At 35.8% G+C, this 23,112-nt stretch overlaps 1 protein-coding gene across 3 annotated transcripts in view; it reads right to left on the reverse strand.

Moving 5' to 3' along the window:
* Positions 1-3,558: 3,558 nt before the first annotated feature.
* LOC106164705 (uncharacterized) overlaps positions 3,559-23,112 on the reverse strand; it is a 78,098-nt gene continuing 58,544 nt past the window's right edge. For all 3 annotated transcript variants that reach the window (XM_087015394.1, XM_087015398.1, XM_087015406.1), the window contains 25 exons: positions 22,390-22,608; positions 21,236-21,379; positions 14,732-15,046; positions 14,480-14,562; positions 13,845-14,073; positions 13,409-13,623; positions 13,153-13,225; positions 12,785-12,893; positions 12,451-12,512; positions 12,174-12,337; positions 11,848-11,935; positions 11,631-11,707; positions 11,258-11,294; positions 10,971-11,068; positions 10,605-10,724; positions 10,275-10,435; positions 9,909-10,044; positions 9,484-9,630; positions 8,596-8,695; positions 8,265-8,338; positions 7,817-7,951; positions 7,268-7,396; positions 6,569-6,726; positions 6,035-6,170; positions 3,559-4,907 (listed from right to left, as the gene is read on the reverse strand). In XM_087015394.1, the coding sequence (XP_086871520.1) occupies positions 4,830-4,907; positions 6,035-6,170; positions 6,569-6,726; positions 7,268-7,396; positions 7,817-7,951; positions 8,265-8,338; positions 8,596-8,695; positions 9,484-9,630; positions 9,909-10,044; positions 10,275-10,435; positions 10,605-10,724; positions 10,971-11,068; positions 11,258-11,294; positions 11,631-11,707; positions 11,848-11,935; positions 12,174-12,337; positions 12,451-12,512; positions 12,785-12,893; positions 13,153-13,225; positions 13,409-13,623; positions 13,845-14,073; positions 14,480-14,562; positions 14,732-15,046; positions 21,236-21,379; positions 22,390-22,608 (3,287 nt within the window). In that variant the 3' untranslated portion in view covers positions 3,559-4,829. The remainder of the gene's footprint in view (positions 4,908-6,034; positions 6,171-6,568; positions 6,727-7,267; positions 7,397-7,816; positions 7,952-8,264; positions 8,339-8,595; positions 8,696-9,483; positions 9,631-9,908; positions 10,045-10,274; positions 10,436-10,604; positions 10,725-10,970; positions 11,069-11,257; positions 11,295-11,630; positions 11,708-11,847; positions 11,936-12,173; positions 12,338-12,450; positions 12,513-12,784; positions 12,894-13,152; positions 13,226-13,408; positions 13,624-13,844; positions 14,074-14,479; positions 14,563-14,731; positions 15,047-21,235; positions 21,380-22,389; positions 22,609-23,112) is intronic.

The raw sequence follows: 23,112 nt of genomic DNA on the forward strand, positions 1-23,112 counted from the left end.
TTACATTCACTTTGGTAGAATATCGAATTTGCCATTTAGAAGAACAAAATACTTTGAAATAACATTTTAGGTGATAATTCCGTAAAATTCTTAAATAAATAAATAACTGACCAAACTGTTAGAATGGACTGAAGTGTAACAGATAAAATAGTAAATCATATTATCTAATTTTAAAAAATCTATAATTTTGTTTAAGAATTATTAATTGTTCACTCTTTTTGAGCAAAATTGACAAAAGTTGGCGGTCAAAAAATTCATAGAAACCTTTCAGAATATTCATTATCTCCCAAAAATTGGTCTTTGCCACAGCTCAAGTGATTTTGAAAATATGGAAAGCAAAAGGCTATGATTAATGTCAGTCCTACAGAAACATTTTAATGGACAAACGGTATCTAAATAAAGTCTATGCCCCCGTTGTTTTTCGACACTTTTGTTTTGTAAATCCTAAACGGCATATAAATCATCCCAATCCTGGGAAATTTTTGTAGCCAACTATAGGAACAATTTTCTTATCTCCATTCTACTAATGCAATACTAAATTGGTATTTATTTTGGATGACAATTTTTACCCCACCCCATGGTTTAACTTTGTTTCTGGAAACGGACATTTGGTCCCCGCCCAGTACTGAAAACACCGAGAACCAGAGGAAGTTTATTCACAGTCACACAGCCATATTCATACATGTTAAAAGATCGATATTGTACATGTGGACAATTCTGAAATTACGTGGGCACATTTGCCTTTTACACAATGTTGGAATTTCTAAGGCGTTATACGTTTTATTAACAGTGTATTTTTTGTAGATTAACATCCCTTCCTCTTTTTCAACTGAACACACGATAAATGTAATTAAAATTTTCCTATACCCTGTATGCATTTTACGTAATGCGGTTGCAATGTGTTTCTTTCCCAGAGGTCAACATAATTAATTTAAAATGAATAAGAGTACAACTTCAAGTTCACAGCGAGGTGTCAAATTGCAGATTTGTCCACACGCACATTTTCAGTGACAAACAGAAAACATTCTCTTCTTGGAAATTAATCTATGATGTTTTTAAATCAATCACTTTATCATTTTATACACACATTATTTCTGTTAAATGAGGAGTTTAAATCTAACATTTCAGGTGGTTTGAAAAAAAAAAAAAAAACAGGTATCAACCCCTACCCAAAAGCATGTAAATTACCCTTATAACACCATGATCAGATAGAGCACTGTACTACGACATAGTATCATACAATTACCAAAAGAAACAACCGAGCATCATGCAGGTCAGACGCTTAGTATGGATTTAATTTTTATGAGAAGTTTCATAAAAAGAAAGCTCATTTTATTCGTCTTTTAATTTCCTCCGCCAAGGAGGTTATGTTTTCACCCCAGTTTGTTTGTTTTTCTGTCTATCTGTCTGTCTGTCATCAACATTATGGAAAGTTATGGACCGATTGTGATGAAATTTTCAGAAACTGTCAGAAGTGGACCAAGGAAGAGATGATTAGTTTTTGGTGGTGATCCGGATCAATGATAAATCAATAATCAATAATCAAAAAACTAAGTTATGGACCGATTTTGATGAAATATTCAGGAACTGTCAGAAGTGGGCCAAGGAACAGATGATTAATTTTTGGTGGTGATCCGGATCAATAATCAATCAATAATCAAAAATATCGAAAAATTAGGGGTGACACGGCATTTAATGGAGACTTTGCTGCCTTGGCGGAGGTCTGCGATCTCTGAGTGCTTTTTTAGTTTAATATACGTTTTGGAGCAGAATGTTACAAGCAAAAGCAAACATAAAATTCCGTACTAAATGTCGTCCCTGCATATAAACGAACAGACAAACGTCGGCATAGGAGGCTATCTTGGCATGGGCGTGGGGCTGTATATGCTGAACACGAAACGTGTCTTTGAGTAGGACGCTTCTGGTATCTTCGAAAACGGTACTTGGAGTCACTGGAATTAAAGGAATAAATCCGTATACATAAAACAATGTCTAAAGATCTGATAAAGCATTACATGCTCATTACAGCAGTTCGTGTCAGTATCTTTTGCGTTATAATTAATAAATCGCAATTAAGCTTTTAAATTATACAAATATAATATACAGTGTATATATATCTAAATATATCTTCATATTGAACCCTCATGGAAAGTTAATGGTATCAGAAACAAAAGGGTGCCCAAAAGGCACTGAAGGAAAGCTAGGAGAAAGTATACTTCTCGTCAGTTAGATGTCCCCATGGTCATTATGCCTAGAGTGCACCATTTTGGGAAAATATCGTCAATGCAAAACTAAGAAATGTTACCATACATTTTCTATCATCTGTACCGAACTTACGAGGTACTGCTGCCGGTTTCAGTGCCATCTTTTCGGTCAACATGTGGCAATATCAGGAATATGGCATGGGACATCCTTCTTCTCCATCTTCTACTGACCTTGGTCCTATCTGAGTACCTCTCACCTAAACGCTCACCTGATTTACATAATAATGAAGAGGTCACCTACTTTCCGTGCGGACGCTTCGGTCTGAATTATCATCTGGTTGATGAGAAGGCACAATAAGTGTCCGTCTCAAAAAGAGGATAAGGTGTTGGTTCAGTCACAATTACAAGCACACACACACACACGACAAAATTAATTTTAATCTATAAAATATAAATACATTTTCAAAGCCTCCATACCGGGTTCTTGATATTGCGTGACTGGACATATGAATCCGCTTTCATGGGTTAAATGAACGAACTGGGGCTGGATTGTGATAGTAATGACATAATTTTCATCCAATCTTACGCGTAACCGTAAGGTTGTTGATATTTCTTCTTTTTTCTTCTTACTTTTTGAAACACAAATGGACACTTTTAAAGAAAGCGCTCAAGTTTCATACTTGAATCGCCTTGTGTAAAGCCATAGGTAATTTTCCATAAATAAATTCTACAGAATTAATTGTTTATGCACGAATAAAACACAACTTTTTAAACTGAGCAAAATAACTTAAAGAATTGGTCTATATTTGTATTATGTCAATTTTCTCTTGTTTAGAAAATTCCGAAAGAAAATGTTCGGCGCATTGTTTCATTAAATCACTTTCACTCACCGTTCAAAGCATAAAACTAACTGAGCGAAATCCATGAAGAAAATCTACAACATGTTGTGTAAAAATCAGGTCGAGCTATTATTAATTTATAACGTAGGATATTTTATCGTAGGCAACAATCGGCGGCCGTCACCGCACGGCGGAGAGACGCCGTACTATTCAGCACAGCTTCCGCGTTGAAAGTTACCTGGTCGAGGTATACGCTAATCACCAGTCGTCTCTACGTCTGTCCACTCTTGTTTCCCTCAGTAAAAACGTTTCTATATTAAAAAAAGGACACTAATTTCTGTGCATCAGAATAGTTTTTGAAAAATTCAGTGAAATTAAAATTAATACTTCAAACAACAAAGGGAGACCCCAGGGGCCCATTTCCCCCTCCTCATGCTCATCCCCCATCCCCTACCCCCAACATTTCAACAATTACGAACTTTATTCGTTATTATATAAGAAAAGCAAAACTCAACTTGATCATTATAATTTATTCTCATAACTAATCTAGATTGTTATTGTCAAGGTATTGCCATCTATCATTTTTATGCTGTGGAAATACCTGCGAAGGTAAGAAACGTTAATTGGTTATAATAATAATAATAATAATAATAATAATAATAATAATAAAGAAAAACAGGAAGCCTGAGAGAATGTCATAACATCTATAAAGATGAATGCTTTCCAAAGAATTTCTTAAGAATGGTAAAATGTGTGTACATAACTAACAAGAAGGTATACATATCCTTAGTTAATACAAATATATGTATACATGGTTATTTCTCAGAATATCTGTCGTAATACTGGTTTTTAGTAGGGTGTAATTGCATTAACTGCATTAATTACTTTAATCTTCCAACTATAATCACTCCTTGGGTAACTATGTAAATGTGTTCTGTTTCCATTTACTTTATTTCCATTTTCACTAAGTTTATATATGGCTAGCCTGAGAACAAGTGTGTCTGAATTTCTGCAAAAGTTTCATCGTGAACACTGTAACTGGAATAGTCTATTAACATAACAACCCCCGACATGAACTATACATGTAATTGTGAGCTTTATGGGCACGTTTAAAGTGCAGGCTGCCCTTTAAGAGAAAAAAAATGAAACCACTCATGATACTATTGTAACGTTACCTAAATTAAACTAACAAGCACATTGTTTGCATTAATAGATCATTGTGGTCTCCAGGCATAAGCAACTTAACACCAGTAAGGAGCCGATTGTTTTGACACTGGAATATTTTAAAATATGATCATGCTTATACATGTACATGTAGAACCATCATCATATACATGTATTTTCGATCTACGTAATTCCACATTCATACGCTCTTGAATAAATTGTGCTATAATAATTGTCAATTCTGCATAGTTTTAAAATATGTCATACCATTATAAAATACCTAACGGATTAATTGACTATATTGATGTGATTTTATCAAAAGCTTTTAAAACAGGGAAATAAAGTCGTTTCTTAATTCCTAAGTTATACATATTACGCTGTTATCGGGGAACAAATACTATGACAATATTTTATGTGAGTCAGTGATTTCCCGCCTCCCCTCCCTATAAAGTAGCAGGCACACAGGCAAAGGCCAGGGGGGTCAGAAACGTCTTATTAAACCCCTGATAAAAGACACTGATGGCAGAAACAAATAATGTACTTTTATCATAAGAATTGCACTAGTGTGTAACAGTCTTTGCTCTCCATCTCGATGAAGGCCGTAAAGGTTACGTCTTCAATCCTACATCTGGAAGTTGGCGTACGTGTCGAACCTGTGGGCGTATTCTTCAACCACTTCATAGCAAAAATAGTATTGCTCCTACAAGATAAATATAATTCATGTACCTGTACTGTATATTGACATCATTTATACAGTGTATGCGAATATAAAAATGGTGGGTTTAAAGAGGATGGGAGTAAATACGTTAATTCAAAGTGTTATGTATATATTGTCAAGTACGTAACTATATATCGGAACGTCATCTGAATATTCACGGTGTAACACCTGGCAAATTTCTACATAGCTGAACATTTAATCAAACTATTAAGTTCTGCCCTGTATTGCCAATGGCTAATAAGAGTAGGCTGTAAGGTGCTGCCCCCTATTGCTGATAGGAAGTATTGAGAAGCATATGATTTTCTTCTGATTGTTTTTAATGAGATTTCTTGAGGGGGTTTAAATTTCCTAGCCAGAAAGCACAGCACATTCCTTTGTTCAGTTCTTGTGAAGAAGAAAACGTGTTTTGATGATCCCAGAAGTTGTTCAAGCCTAGTGTATATCTTTTAAGAACCCTGTCCAACCAGGAATGTGAGTAAAATTGTTTTTAATGCCATTTTTTTGTAACTAGAAAGAAATTAAGATGCGCTTGTTTTTGGCTTGTTTTTCAGTTTAACGCTTACTGAGAAGCAGTTTGACCACATTAATTTTAATCGATTCATCTACACTGTACTAGTTCTTTGCTGTGGAATTTAATGGTTTTTTTATGACACACCTTGTCGTGTGCAGTAGAATTGTTATCAGTAAAACATGTTTAAGGTTCAATCAAATAGTCTGAAGGAGTAATGCGCTTCATGCTTTCTCTACTGTCTCATGTTACACAAATTGTGCTAGTTGTCTCAAAGATGTTGGGTGCCTAAATTGTGCTGTATTGTGCTAGTGCAGATTTCTCAATTACAGCATTCTAGATTATTCCCATTGTAATTATTGCATTAAAGCAGTTAAGTATTTTATTTATTTATTTATTTATTCAGTTTAAACCGTCGTTGATTGACGATTATTATATAACTGGTAAAGACAGAGAGGAGAATAAACATCATATATTATTCCAACTATTCCTTTTCTAACACTACGGGTGTTACACACGGTCTCAACTTTTAGTGAATATCAACCCAAACAGATATACGTGACAAATATTACACTGTTCTAACGCTGTGCATGCATGTTACCTTGCTATCGACCAGCTGTGGTCTGTTTTGTCTGACAGCCTTCACCGCGTGGAAAACATCAACTTCCTGCTCCACTTTCAGCTTGTCCAATATGCGAGCCACGGCGCAGAACAACCCGCTCTGGTGGGCTCCGTTCCTTTAATATTGAAAAAGATAAGATGACTTTTGGTATGATCGTGCATTACATTCAACAGATTAGAAAATAAATACCAATAGATGTTGTAAGGTTTTTCAAAAGAAGAATAGGTGGCAATGAAGGAACATATTTGTAATTGTCCATATTCAATCAATTTACATTTAATTATAAGATACGGTTTTCGGTTTCAAAAAAGATAATCAGCAAATAGGCAGGTGTAAGTTAGAGGAAAGAGGGGTTAGTCCGCCCCAGCGCAATTCCACAGTGCGAACTCAATTAAATTTACTGTGAAAATAATTACTGCTGACTTCAGTGACTTATAACACAATTAAGGTTTATAAATGAACTTTCTTCTGAAAATTGGGCGGACTAGCTGTCTGTGCGTACGTTCAACTTACATGCAGTGAACAGTTATGGGAGTGTTTCCACTTCTCTTTTGCCATTGTTGAACTGCGTCAAACAGCTCAAGAAACGCACGCGGTGATGGCGGCACTGGTTCTGATGTCATCCAGTCATGAAACTGGAATTGGCAGACGGTTCTTGAAGGATCCGAGTGCTAGAAATTTAAATAATAATAATCACAGTATTATTGTGAGTGAATGGTTTGTTCTGTTTACCGATCAATTTTTGAAATGACTGTTTAAATAAGGATAAGTTACTATTCATATGACACATTTTGCTTGATTATCCAAAAATACATCCAAATATAATATTTTGAAATATTAATTTATTGGTTAATAAATTGTAAAATTTTATTGAGAATGCGACCAGGATCAACAAGCATAAAATCTACTCGTACATTTTTCCTTAACAAAATGAAAAGTTTGCAGCAAATTTGCCATAAATTTGATGAAAACTAGATAATTTGCACGAAACTGTTTGCAATTTGTTGCAGAAAAATTGTTGCTGCAAACTTGCAGGAGCATCTAAAATTAGCGGCAAGTGTGCAAACGTCTGCATATCCTATTAAATTTAAAGCACATCTAGTATATCTCGTTTGAATACTAAAATTCCTTCTTGCGAATTTACAGCTAATTTTCGCAAACAATTTGCAAGAAGCCTCAAATTTTGCTAAGGGTTATGAAAAAGGCACTTACTCTCTTTGAATTAACCAACTTCAACTCCTTGATGGTGATAGATTCCCCAATCTGACGTGTAGAAATCACTTCCACAGTGAAATGCCCGTGAGTAGTCATCTCTTCCGCCGGCCAGTACACGGCATTTGTCTGGGGAAAAAGCCAATGTAGCTGTCAGGTATGTTATCGGGCAGTGGGGAATAAATGTGTAAAGTATAAAACAGACTTTCTCTTTTACTCTAACTTTCAGGTGCCTGTGCAAAAATTTATTTTATTTATTTATTTTATTTTATCCTTTTTTTAATCTCATTAAGTTCTATTCGCATATCCTAAATTATATATCAATATTTTAATTTGTAAATTAGTAAATTTTATTCTTACTCCATTTTATGTATAAATTCAACCTTTTGGTTGCCATGTCTCAATAAACGTACCTACTACTAATAGACGGTTTGTCTCAAAAGAGCCGTAATTGGATCTAAACCATCTAAAATCAACTTTAGCAAAAAATTTACTGTTGAGTAGAATACACCGATATCTAAATTCGTGCGATTATTTATTTTTTCTTACCTTGCTATCTTCGTTCCCTTCATTCAGCATAACTATAGTCGCACATTGCTGGTCATACAACATACTCCAGAAGTCAACGATCGTATCAGGCAGAGGCATCTGCGTCACGATATAGGCATCTCGGCGTTCGTAACCCTACAAAATGTAGATTTATTTCATACTTGAAAGGTTCAATAAAATGATCATAAAATTAATGTGTCCAAGTTTAAAAACAATATCTTACTGTACAATAATGACACCAACATATTTTTGTTACCTTTAAAACAGACAAATTAAAAAACACAGTATGAATCGATCTTGACAATCGAAAAGAAACAATACTCACATATACGTCACCAAAGCTTGTGAGGAAGAGTTACACTGTATAGTGTGTCATGAGTAAATGAAATATAATTACATGAGTAAACATTAAACGATTATCATTTCCTTAATAAATCTTAAAACTTACGTCTATGAACACCGCATTAATGTAGTCGGTGCTCTCCTTGGCGTGTGATACAAGGTACGGTCTGCAGTGGTTACCTAAAAAACACAGTATACATTATTTTCCTGTTCACATAGAACACTATCTCACGAAAGCTTTAATTAGTTTCTTACTAAGACTAGTGATTAAAAATAGCACACACACACATACGTTGCAGCATCTGAAGGGTAAAGGGTAAAAGACATGACCAAACATACTATACCTTCTTTAAAAATAAGTAAACGAGTATGCAAATAACAGGATAATTGAGAAAATTTGTGAAAGTACAACTGAAGGGGTTTTGTGAATATGCTACCTGCTACAATATTCCTCATTCTATTCTTCTCAATGTTGATAGGTTCCAAGGCCGTCTTGATGGAGCTTTCTTCTATTTCAGGCAACATAAGGTTCAGTATCTGCTCGGCAGAAAAAAATAATTAGGCACACATTAATAATGATAATTATTAATGACAACAACAACAGCTACTACAAAAACAATAACAATAATAATTGCAATAATAATAATATGTATTTGGGTCATGAATGGTTAATGATGTCTCCTAGGTGGTGGCTCAATGTATAAAAACATCGCATGTATTTAAAACTTTTGAAAGCATTGAAAAATTATTTAAACGATCACCGAGCGCTGCCCCCCATCAAGGCAACTACGTGTAGATTCCCATTACTCTTTATTAATTAATAATAAAATCATAGATATAGAGTCAACTTATTTGATTGCATCAGTGGCATACCGATAACAAGGATGAAATAGTACAGGTGGCACTGTTATTGATTGTGCTAGTTGTTCGATACAGTGGGCAGAAGTAGTAAAAATGGGATAGTAGTAAATTACACACGTTGCATCAGTCTCGACTAAGTATTTCATATTCATAAGAAGTCAAAGGGGTGGAGCTAATTGCGCATGCATGACAGGACGGATTGACAAAAATACGAAGCTTGTGCAACGCTGCATTTTACTTTAAAAAAATACACGTAGGGTGGATGGTGATAAGGATCAACACCAAAATCTTATCATTTTTAAGTTGGTCTACTTGTGACCTTTCCTGATTTTTTCATCAAAACCCATCTACTATTTTTTGGGGGGGTTACACTAGTGACGAACAGACAATTAGACAAACGGTGATGAAATCATGACCTTGGCGGAGGTAACATACAACGAAAATAAATTTTGTTCACGGCCTACCTCAAACTCTTCTTCCATTTTGGTTAGTCCCGACTTATTTCTTTGTCTCAGTTTCCGCAGACGAGTGGCAAAGTCTTGCACTGGTATAGAGGTTAAACCACAATGCAGTTCTTCCAACATCACGTCATGGATGAAGTAATATTGCTCCTGTAACAAAAACACCATTCAAATACAATATATATACAAATGATGATTGACTCTCATTTTTTACCAATGAATGCAGTCTTTCAAGCCTCTCTATTATTCATTTATTAATTGCACTAACCAATGTTGGACCCTAGCCTCGCCTTATATATTATCGTTACACATAACACATTTAAGACGACCAAAAGTCCAACTGATATAGGTAACCCATTGTTTAACCCCTGTTCAAGGTTTTGAGATTTTTAATTCGCACACTAGCATTCTACGATGTAGCTCTATACCGTTGTCTGCACCATCTTCGGTCGCGATGCTCGCATTCCTTGGATGAGTTGATAAATGTCGATCTTTCCTTCAGCATGCGATTGATCAAACAGGTAGTCCAGTGCAATGAAGGTTCCGGTCCTACCAACCCCAGCACTTAAATGTAACGGAGACACATTTCGATCAGTAATTCAATATTGATTTGTTAATTGCTACGTAAGAATTACTGGACAACCCGACACCCATTATGGTCTCAGCTGTCGTGAAGAATACAATGATGTAAAATCTCTTGTAGAATGTTGTAAAAATAAACCAAATACAAAGTTAAAGATTCTTGTTGATTAACATTAATTTGTGCGAGTGAAATTAAGAAAGTCCTGTTTTACCTGCAGTGTACAATGATAGGTCCTTGGTCATGAACCTGATTTTGGTATTTCTTAACTTCCTCTCGGAATTTTATCAACGCTGTTGAATCAATAGGCACACCATGATCAGGCCAACCGGTAAAATGGAACTGTTTAACAGTACGTACTTCTAGTTCTCCAACCTTCAAGAAAACATCAAGGCTTTGATATATTTACGGGAAAATCAGAGGAGTATTCACATTATTACCCTTTAGGCAAATTTTCAATTAAACTATAGATAAAACACGTGAGGCATAACAGCTTTAGGTGGTTTAATATGACATGTGGGCGAGTTACAGTAATCTTGCTTACCTTACAATACTTCAGATTTCGGACAAAATAGTCCTGTCCATGAACTTCATCCTGCATAGTCACTTCTATTTCACCGAACTGTTTCACTCCTTCGTCTGCCCAGTACTGTTCACATTTTTGCTTAATTGAGAAAGCACTATTATTTACATATGTTCTAGGTTTTCGCCCAAAATGATAGCTCAAGGTATGCAATACATGGAGAAAGTCATTCTTAACCGCGTAACTTTGAAGCGTTTGGTAAGTTCGACTCTAGCAATTGTATTTTAACATCTACCAAGTACACTGTACTTCATATCTAGCAGACACTTCTAAATGCACCATTTCATCTAACTTATAATAATAATAATTCTTTGGTGACTGGCATACCTTGCCCATTTCCACAGTTTTCGTCACCATTACAATTTGTGGTGAGTTCACTTGCCATATCATCCTCCAAAAGTCTTTCACGGTATTCGGTTTAGGACCTACATGTAAACCGGAAAATGTGCAGCTTCTTAAGTACATTTAATAATGAGACCATTCAGCACGTTTCATATTTGCCTTTACAAGTAAGGGATTAGGAAAATAACACCTCGAAAGTGTGTGTTTGTGAGTCCGTCCGCTTGCTTGTGTGTGTTTGTATTTATATGTATATTTCAAAATACAAAATTTACCTTGTGCGGCAATAAATGCACGTGGTCTCTTATATCCCTGAAATTAGAAAGTGCACATTTGGCTTCTAGCTCAGTTGTAAACGAAACTATTATACCTTTTGTCGAATTCTAGGCTTTTGGTCAGTACTATGCTCTATTCTACACAATACTCTTGTGTTTAATACAAGGGTTTTATAAGTCACATGGTCGGTACCGGGATGTTTATTACATCATTCCTGACGACTGACGTTTAAGGAAATAAAATAATAAAATTAAACCTCATTGAGTTAATTTTTTGTTGTTAATGTCGTGTGTCATTTGGGTATTTGAAAGAACCAAAAGCATGGCGATGTTTAATAACAGAAATAAGTTAAAGTTTGTTAAAACAACTCACCTCAATGAAGTTTGCGTTGATGTAGTCAGAGTTGGGATCGCCTGGTAAAAGGTCCAGTACAACTCGGCTATGGTCGTCTGATGGAAAATAAATCATTCTTAAAAAACTTAATACCAACATATTAAAATTTGAAGGTTCGCTGTTATTGTACCCCATAACTGGGTCATGAAGCTGTAATTAAAACGTTTTATTTGAACTTTAAACTCTGATGACTTACATGGCATAATGTTCTGAAACCTGTTCTTTAGTCTGTTTTCTCGTTTTTGGCCGGCTTCACAAGGACAGATGAATGTGGTAGGGAATTTCTAAAAATAGTTGATAATGGTTTTGTTTTATATTCGTTTGTGCATTTATTTAGGCATACATGTACAATGGCAGATTGAACACATTTCATTTTATAAATTCACATTTTTCAGTGACAGTTATGTAAGCCATGCACGCGTACACAATCCAGGAGTACACCACGCCAATCTAAACACTAGCTTTTTTTCCACTTGGGAGATTTCCTGTTAATATTTTTTCATTGCGCAGACACACACATACCTGATATTCAGCCTTAAGAACATCTCTGCTTTTCCATTTCATGACCTCAAAAATGTCATCTACAGGGATTTTTGTGTTTTGATCTATATTGCCGTAGAGGTGCTCGTCTTCCGTGTCTTCGCACACACTTTCTGTCTGTAATCCATCTACATGTACAAGCTCATCTGAAGTTATAAAAGGGACCACAGGGAAACAAATACATTGGTTTTCCATTGAAAAAGGAATATACTTAAAGCTGTAAATGCTACAGATACGTAAATCAACAAAATTATATTACCTTGTCCTCCTTGCATTTCAGAAAAGACATTAACTCTATCAGACTCGTCTGGGCGACGCCTTCTGCAATACAAGTACACAGTTATCAGTGTAAAATTTGGACATGAATAAGACTCTCATACAGAGAAACAAAGTGAAATAATAAAGGCATTTGCATATACCTGTTAATTGCATGTGAACGCTGTATGATTTGTGAATAAATAGATGTTGTATTAGGCAACTCAGTAAAATTCATTTCTTTAAATAAACGCGTGCGCATTTTATATACTGTATATGCATGTATACATACATTATTTTACTCATTTAACTTGATTCCTAGGTCTATTTAAATTTACCTTTTGTATATGACAACTACAGCCAAAACTACCGCCACCAGGACCAGAACCCCCAACACACCTCCTGCTACACCACTACCATTTATACCTGTGACATGGGCTGAAGACTCTAGGAAGGAAAATAACACTATTAGGTTAAGATCCTTGAATATTTTACCATTTAGATAAATACCTTGAACCATGATGTAAGAAAGAGGCACTTGAGCGTGAAACATATACATATACATATTGTTCTGCAAACTTTATATAGCACGATATGATGTTTGCAGTCATCATGCATGCACATGTATAAATATATGTGATGCCAGCAAACAATTGCTACACAAAATTGCTCAGGGAAGCCATTATTTTTGGCAGTATTGGGTTACCTCTCTTTGGTTGAGTTGTTTCCTGAATTGGATCGCTATATTCGCCGTAGCCGACGGCAGTACTGGCACGGATCTATAAAGATAATAATGTTCACGCTGGGAAATATAGTAATAAATTAATACACTGTAGTACATGTAGAACTTCGGTGAAATACTGTAACAACTTGTTTGTTTGTTTGTTTTTTTCATAAAACATAAAAGTTTCGTTTTGTTCATTAAAATGACGGACATTATGAGTGAAATGATAATTACTTACTCGAATCATGTAGGTCGTATTGATTTGCAAGTTGCCAATAATTGTACTAGAACTGTCAGCATCAGCCACCGTTTCATCCCACAGACTGGACTGTTGAGTGTACGATATCTCGTAACTGACGATAACTCCACCTGGAGTGGAAGGCGCACGCCATGCTATCTCTATGAAGCTGTCTCCTGTGGATGCCACTTCTGGTACCGCCATCTTTGGTGGAACTGTTTTCATACAATAACAGTGTTTCGTAGAAAATTCCAATCATACAGTAGTTATTTTAAATAATAATCCAGTCAAAAGTTCACAGTAATCCTGTGTCAAGAATAACTGTACCACTTCTTTTCACACAAGCAGAAATAATTAATTACATAGGCAATGGATTAAAATTATACCAGATACTGAGTAAGTAGGATTTCAAAATGTATTTGAATAAAACCATTACCCCCTTCAGGTGTTTTATGAGTCACTGTCACTGGTGGTCCTTCCAAATGTAAGTTGTTAACTGCTGTCAGGTAGATGGTGTATTTACTATATGTTGTGAGGTTGGTAATTGTAATCAGCTGTGTTTCCTTGACATGTAGCACGTCTGTGGTATCATTGTTGAATTCTCCTTCATATCGAACAGTCAATTTTTCAAATCCATCACATCTATGGATCGCTTGGTTCATCCCCTTAAATTATTTAATTAATTAATAAATGGTTACGAGTACCTGAATTAATGTGGCTCAAACATGTAATTTATATGTATTTTATTTTTAAAAAAATCAATTTGCATTCTATTCATTTTGATACACAGCTACTGGTCCGAGTCCAATCACACCTGGTAACATTTTCTTTAACAACACAGTTATTTCAATATTGAAAGAGTCAATATTGCGAAACGAACTGAAGAATTATGACAGTATATGTCTGGTCTCATACAAACATCTTTTCAAGAAAAGGTAGAACTGAGATACTTTGTGACTTAAATACTGTACTCTAAAAATACCTGTAGCTATATGCAATACCAGAAATACCAGCAATGTTATTTCAGTGATTAAAGAATATGTAGAAAGTCATAATTCTAGACCTACGCACCGTTGTATTAAGTTCTATGTAAGCATTCCTCTTTGATGGCACAAGAAGGGAAGTGACGTTTGGTTTCAGTGGTGCCGCGGGAACTGAAAGAATGCTTAATCACTTCAACAGCAAAAAAAAAAACAAAAAAAAAAAAAAAAAAACTGGACATCAAACAATGACAATATTATAATGGGATTTTGAAGTGCATGTGTACTTGATTCAGATTATAAAACCAAATAAGGCAAATCCCCGTGAAAATATCTTAATTACCTCCACATGTCCTTGCAGCGGTTGGTGGACTAGGAAGACCATGATATCCTGCATTATTCTTTATTGTTACAGTGATATCATACTCTGTGTACTGATAAAGATTTTCGATAGTGGCTGTATGATTTTCTGATGATACTGTTACATTTACGCTACTGGGTTGGCCATCCTGCCGCCAAGCTCTAATGACGTAGCTGTGAGCACTACCACCCCTTAAGTCGCCCAGCGACGACCACTTTTGCCACGTTATGGTGAGTGAATTGTTTGTCTTGGAGGACAATTTTGGTGCTGTGGCTAGACTTGGGAGAGTAGATGTTTCTGAAAAATTGAAACAGTAACGAAAAAGCAAAAGTAAATTTTCTTATGATTTGATTGACAATTATGTTTCAACATGTTTACATTTGCCACGGGCACCGTACATGTACATGTGCGATGTAATCGTATACGATTTTCCGTGCGATTTTTTTGACATCGTATGTACATGTAGCTACGGGTTCTTGCGAGTACGTTTATATTACGTGCGGATGCAGTTTCATATCTTCGACATAATCTTGAGGTCATGTGGGAAAATCGGTTTTCGGTTTAAAAGTAACTGTTCAGAGTCCTTTCAGTCCTACTGCAGTTGCCACACGCCTTGAAGTTTTAAACATCTTTACTTATGTTATGTACTTTAAAGCCATCAAAGGTGAAAGGGAAAGAGACCAAGACCTGGCTCACCCATTACCACGATCACCGCAAGTTCACCGAGTAATGTCCGTACAGGAACTGTGCAATGCCATCCACGATAATTCTACGGCCTGCGGATTACGATTTTAGAAATTTGTCAAAAGTTCTAGCTTGACAAAATCGTAGAGGAGGTCTTGAATCTGCACGGTTTCGCGAAAAACTACAATTAAGATAATTAATTGTATTTATGTAGCAAATGGTTTGTTTTAGTGGTGCTATTAACTTTTAGGGTAATACATCAACGTTTTGTTTGGGTCTTGTGTCTGCACATGGGTTAAGGAATGTCTTAGCTGCTGTGTATCTAGGCACACACATGTATATTCTATGAAAGATGTTTTGGAGACTAATTCCATCGAGCTGCATTCAGTGAGAAGTCATTCAGCTTTGTAGCTGCGGATATATTTACCCGCAGTTTTAGCAGCTACACTGTATTATTACTTCTTTATTGTTATTTGTACACTGGTTACCAGTCATCACTTTTGTGGTTTCAAGATTTGGGGACGGCTATTTGTTACTTGGTGACTTTATTTTCTTCGGATTATTTAGTTTCCCCAGCCACTAGTTTTGGTATTCAAGATTCAGCGACGGCTGTTGACGGTTATTTGTTACTTGGTGACTTTATTTTCTTCGGACAATATTCAGTTTTCCCCAGTCACCAGTTTTTGTTATTCAAGTTTCGGCGACGTCTGTTTCCTTTTATTGGATGACTTCAAGTCTTGGATCACACACAGGCTAGTATTTCTTTATTGTCTTCAATTTTTCCCCTTTATTCATGTGTTCTTAACAATACATTTATAATTTGTTGTGTAATGCAACTACAGTTGTTAGCTATTTTGTTTAGGTGTCACCTCATCATGTTATTCTTGATTTTTTTCTTTTGTGTGCATCTATTTTATTTATGTTTATATTCCTATCGGGCCAGGTGTTTTTGCAGTTTTCCTATTTCCTATTTCCTGGCTGTCATTGACATGCCGTAATCTATTCATATCCAATTTCCGATTCTCTCCGTGTCCGCATTACCAGGTGGAGTATTATTAGGGCGGCCATTCCACGAAAAGGGGTACAATTCCAAAACAAGAAATGCAGTGATATGAACTTTGCAAAACTGGAAAACTTTTTATATTATTTTGATGAAGAGGTATTCAGAGAGTAGTAGAAGAATTTTAACCCACACCATTACTGTATTTAAAGAAATATGCACCTGTAAACATGGTACAGTATTTTTTTCGTTACGGAGGTTAGGTAACATCTAAATTAGGTTATATTTCAATCATGCCAAAGGTCACAGGCTCCATATTTGATTCAATTATTAAGATTTTGTATGTATTCAAAATTTTATTGCCCATTTAAGATTTCTCTTCAATTATAGAAAATGCGGAGCAAACACATTGGTAATAAGTGGCTCGTTTTCTATAAATACAAAGCCTGAGATATTCCAATTTAAATATTTTATTAATCATTGGGGACAGACTTGCTTTTTTATCATACTATTTGTTTATGAACAAAGTGCTATCAATCTATTATGATATGAGCATTGATCAATGAGCACACACATATCCAATGTTCAAATGAAAAATGAGTAATTTCGTAACGGAGGTTAGGTCATTGATATTTCTTAGCTTAAAGAAGACTCTAGAGGCTGAATTCGGAATTTGTAGTATTACAGATACGACAAACGTTACATAATAACATAGAAAATTTGATAAAACATGTTTAATCAAACCAATAAATGGCAAATTGTTACAACGGGTTGTTGTGCTTTCTTTCAAGGACTACATAAATACATTTACCGCTACTGGATACATTTCACCGCTAATATGTTGATCGATGTATCTGTAGAATTCGCATTCCATATTTTACCAGATTAAGAGTTTAATTTATTATCTTAGTAACAGAGGTTAAGTAAAACTCTATAGTCTAAATTATGTCATGCATTTAAACCGTTCAAAATCTTTCACAAGAAAAGCTTCGCGGTCATTAGATTTTTTTCTTTCTCTGTAGTGTTTTTGTAGCTCTGTATTTGTAAGTGGCATATTGGTGTCTGTATAACAAAACATTAAACCTACATGTACATGATCGCAGCTATAGGCAATAAAAAACAACACAATACCCGATAAAGTTAATGTATACAATCAAGTAGGCCGACAATAGACACGTGTTTGCGGATAATTGTCCATTTAAAGTTACTGGAAGCATCTAGAAGATGTTAAAAACTATTATGTGCTACTGAAACAGTAAAATAGGGCCTAATAACCCCGCAGTTCTACCTGATAAATACAAGCGTTGCTTCAATGCTTAATATATTTCGCCATATGTCTCCCGCGAAAATAATGTCTGCTACATGTACGCTAGTACTGATGTCAGCTAGTACCATTTTTCTTGCCAAGACAGTCCTGAAAACTCCTCATTTCGCTTAAAATCAGAATGATAAGTTCAAAAAGGCATCGTCAAGTGACAAATGGAAATCATTTTGAAAAAACAAATCACGATTTACCCTCGATTTTATAGCAAACTCAAGTAAAAACTTAAATAGTTAGCTTATCTTGATAGAATTATCAGCTATATATGTATATTTTATATCTATATTAATACGGGGTAATGTCTTTAACAGCAAGCCGTATGAATGCATACTACATCAGAACATAGAAGTAGAACTACTTCTATGATCAGAACTAACTCACAAAACCACAGAAATAACGTTTTAAAGTATTAACAGTCATTTTTATAACAATTAACTTATTTCGTAACGGAGGTTAGCATAACGGATGTAAGGTGACACGCACTCTTTTTCAGTTTTTATCCTCGGGATAACTTTGCATAACTATTGAATGAATTTTTTAGGGAGAAATTGGTCCTTGCTTAACAAAAATGATGTTTTTAACTTTCTAAAGCAACATTTTCTTCAAATTTGGTCCGTTACTGAGGTTAGGCTCTTAAATGCGACACCCCGACTTTTGTGAGTTAACATTCTCTATGATGGAACGCATCATTCAAAATTAACAAATAGCACTGTTTTATTAAACTTCATGTATTAAGAGTTTGAAAAGTGCACAGGAAGGCCATTTAAGAGCATTTTCTTTTATTCTTACACTGACTTAAAAAAGCGTTACGGAGGTTAGGGGTTACTGAGCGACATTGATTAAACTATGACAGTGACGTAACTAACCAACAAATTCGACAGAGAACACCATGTATGATAAAAAGAAACATGAATTCAAATTAGTTGAGGACTAAAAACACTAAAATACGGGAAAATATAAACTTTTTCTTGTGGCAAATCAGCTATAATACCGAAGCGACACGTCGAAATCGTGCTTTTTGCGGCATATAGACCCCCGGGGTTCCCGTCAAAGCAAGTGGTACTATATTAATTGTTGTTTTTTAAGTAGAACACATCGGGTCCTGCTAAAAAAGGCTAAAAAAAGCTAAATTGCAGATGCTTTTACTACCGAAAATAAGCTGCGACAGGTATTATTCAGAATTGTACCCTTTTTCGTGGAATGGCTGAGGGGTTTCTGGTCGACTGGGCAATATGCATTTTTTGGAGTTGTTATGCTCTTTGTTCTGGGTGTACTTCCCAGGTTTTTAACTGTTTGCCTGGTGCCTTTTATTTTCATTTGCGCCAACTTTTTGCTCCTACAGGTATAACTGTTGTGATTTCTCATATTTTTCATCATTAATCCTGGTTACATTCATTAACATACTTTATTATTTTTATATTTGGCACTTATATAGTTTGGGGGATGTTTGATTATCTCCCCAGTTTTGTAACTTCGTATCTTATTAGTTTTCGTCATTAATAAATGACAATTTCAGTCATATGGACTTATCTTACTTAATTTGGAGTAAAAACAGAGCTTCGTTGTGCTTGTGAACATTTGGCTACATAAAGGGGTTTATTTATAATATAAATTACGGGCAGTGTGTGGGCACTGTGCGAACTTCGGCTGGTACATGTACAGACTTGACATTTAATATGGAATATTTTCTCCAAATCACATTTAATCAGTTTTTTCCTATTTTGCTGACTGATAAATGAAAATAAGGAATAAAATCGTGTTTTAAAAACTTTTGATAATCTGTTCGATGTCATTGTGACATCAGTTCATTAACTGAATTCGCCAGTGAAGCAAACAAAAATGCATTGCCTATTTTAAGAAATACGAAAACCATTGAAAGCGATATTTTGGATCTCCATATTTTCCGAATTATCGTCTTTAAAAGAGTTATACGCCCCACAAAGGGCCCTCATGTCAATGTTTAGTCACAGCAATGGTCGCTGTTACGCCGGACCTCATCTTGCTGCTACCAGAGCTTTCAAGCGGCAAGGCATTCCTTAGGATTGGTTTTTGGAGTTTAATCTGGAATAAAATTCAAGGCACCGGTTAAAACTTGTCCAATTTGGTTCAGTTTTGTTGTAGGACGTGCAGGCCGTTAATTTGGGGAGTAATGACCTACCCACATATTGTGTATGTGATTCAAATATGGCGATTTTGATGACCAGGGTAGCTGCTCATTCCCTTGGTTCTGTAAGTTATTTGCTATTAAAAGTGCTCTGTGTGAATCGGTAATCTCATCGTGCAACCTAAAATTGTTTCTAAGGTGCCCCCTATCAAATGATGGTCAAGTGGTTTCCAGAGTATTCCTTTATTTGATCTGGTTCAGGTTTTCATCGATGACTTCCATTAGTGTTTTGGCACCAATGTGCTTTCTACTCCAAATAGTGACGCTGTCAATGATCCTAGTCACTTAAGATGTGGCACACGCCTTGTCGTAGGCCTCTTCAAGATGGCTGTAGACTCTCTTTTGACCAGTTTAGCGGTACGGGTGAAATCTGACCTCAATAAAGAAAGCCACGCGGTTTCAGTGTTCTATCCACAAACGAACATGGTCCCCAATTCATTAGAGAAACAGACTACGCTGTTTTGCTGTTTACAGTGACTTCTTCAGAGGTCGCCTGATATGCTAACCTGCTGAAACCATTTTGGTGTTCGCTAAGAGCCATGAAAAACGCGTTTTGGTGACAATTTGCCCCCTCATTCAAAACGGACTGAGTGGTTTTGGTTTAATTGCAGCAGCATATCCTGAAGGACAATGAGTCCTGTACTCTGGTGGTAAGATGTGGTATTTGTGTAGGTGCATCAGTCTGGGCATAACTCTATAAAACTGTGCAGACCATTCCGTTTGACACAATAATCTATCTGGCAATGTCTGTCTTTTTCGCGCCCTTCTGGCACAGCTTACCAATTTCATAAAACACTGCTTAGCTCATTTTACGCACTGCAAAACCGACCGCTTGCATGCAAAATTTCAAATTCTTCGATACAGTAGTTGCCGACATAAGGATACTTTTTTGACAGAACCATGCTTCATCAAAGCCAAGCTTTGACCAGCCCAAAGGAGCACTAGCCAATTAAATCACTGCATATTACACAATGCAGCAGTGCAACGGACTTGGTAGTCAGTTAATTGGTAGCGACACACCTGACTTCATACTTCTCCAGTCAGATATCTTATGTGAGATCTGATTTTTTTTTTTTTTTGAAAAAAGAACGCATTTTTACCTAGATATACCTTTAAAACTGAAATATTCCATATTAAATGTCAAGTCTGTATATGCCGTCTAGGCTTTTTTTATGCTGGCTTCGACCATAGCCTACATGTAATGAAGACGAGTAAGCGATCCAAACTTCCATCTCAACTAAGAGTGTCAAAGAAGTTTACATGCAAATTAAAAGCAAAGAGAGCAATGCATATTCTGAGATCATGCCTGTCACATACCTACTTGACAAGTCCCATTATGTCCCTGCCAGCCTTCAGCACAGCCAGATATACAGACTCCATACACGGGATGACACTGTTCACTGGTATTTCTACAGTTACAGCGGTTTCTGCATTCAGGACCAAGGTGTTTATTTGTACACTCTGAAAATGATATATATCAGAAGTTTACAGAACAATTACCTGTAAAAGAACACGATACTTAATCGGATGCGTTGGAGTTCTTTTAAATTTGATAAGGGAAATATTCCGTAAAAAATGGTCATAAACGAGGTGTTCTAGACAAATGCATGTCAAACAGAATGGCGGGAAAGTTTTACGTACTGTAAAAGTACACTCCATGGGTTTGAAAATTTCCCAAATGCCTATTTTGACATCCACAGCTTATTTTAAAACCTTAAATACACCATACAAATGCCTTAACTTCTTTTTTTTTTCTGTCGGGTACTTAAAGTTGATATTCACATAGGTGCATATACTGTTGGAATTTAGCTGGTTATAATGACTGGTCAATCATTTAAACTAAATTAACTTTCATAAATTTTATTAAGGGGCGAATCCAAGTGCCAAGGGGGATAGACAAATGGGTCATGAGTACGAGAAAATTGTCCAGGGAAAATCCATTTTGGCAGAGTTTCCCCTTTAAATTGAAATAATAAATGTATATGTTATTTCGTATGCACTTTCAAGTTTTGCTTATACATTCTTGGTCAAAAAGGTTGCCACACCTCCAATCATTTGTAAACAAAAACACGTGCAATTAGCGGTAGGGCAACCAAGATTATACATACTTTACTAATACTTTACTAAATACACTTGCTTATATTTCGAATATACGAAAGTATACTGCGTGAAAACCTCAATAATAATAATTCATGAACGAATGTTTTAGTTATCCAGTAGAATTAGAATAAGTAAGTTCCAGTATCAGAGTTAAACATTATACATTAATCATTATACAGCAACCAAACACTTGGGTAAAAATGACAATAAAAATACAAACTGACAGCAACGCACATCGCAGCTCAAGTTGATCAATTATGTTATCAAAGCTCTTTCAGATAAGGTCGACTCTCTTGCCTTTTTGTAGAAAGCACGTTGATTCTCTTTAGAAATGGTTCACTTTTTAGCAATATTATATTATTGGCATTTACCTTCGTATTTGTATCCTTTAATAGTCACTTCACAGAGTATTAAAGGGGCCGTGTACTGCAGCTGAACAATCACGACTTGACCAATATGTGGAACTTGACATGACAATTCTACAATTCCACCCCGAGGCACTTGGGGAACACGTGTCGCGCACTCGTCTACGCTGCCGGTATCTGTGTTGTTACGTGTATTTACTGTTAAGTTATGTAAGTGCTTGCCGGCTGGAAGTATAGATAGATGCATCTATACATTTAATACCACACCTAGAATGTGAGTCCATGTACATTTACCTGGCCACCCGTCTTAGCGGTACATTACCATTGCACACTCATAATCAAGGAGCTCTAAAACTCCTTGGTATAATTATGGTTTTGTAACTTTAAAAATGTACTGAAGGCACAGGTTTATTATTTAACCGATTAAAAATCTACAAGATAATCACAGCAGATCTGACATTTTAGCCATCTTTTGAGCAGGGAGGGGAGAGGACAGTGACAAGAGATGTAATAAAAATGCCGGAAGGCACAGCTAAATACAATCAGTCGGATGTCGTACGCAAAATCACATACATTATACATTCTTTCATTCTTTCATTTCAGTGCCGGTGTAACAGTAACAGTAATCCAAGTCCCCCAGAAACCTGCGGACCTCTGTTCCTGGTAATGGTTGTCCGCAGAAGGACCTGCGTGGGACGTGAGATTCTACGTAAAATTTGGACGCAAACA

Source organism: Lingula anatina, chromosome 1 (assembly GCF_051362555.1).
Source record: "Lingula anatina isolate TDL-2025a chromosome 1, LinAna3.0, whole genome shotgun sequence".
Lineage (NCBI taxonomy): Eukaryota > Metazoa > Brachiopoda > Lingulata > Lingulida > Lingulidae > Lingula > Lingula anatina.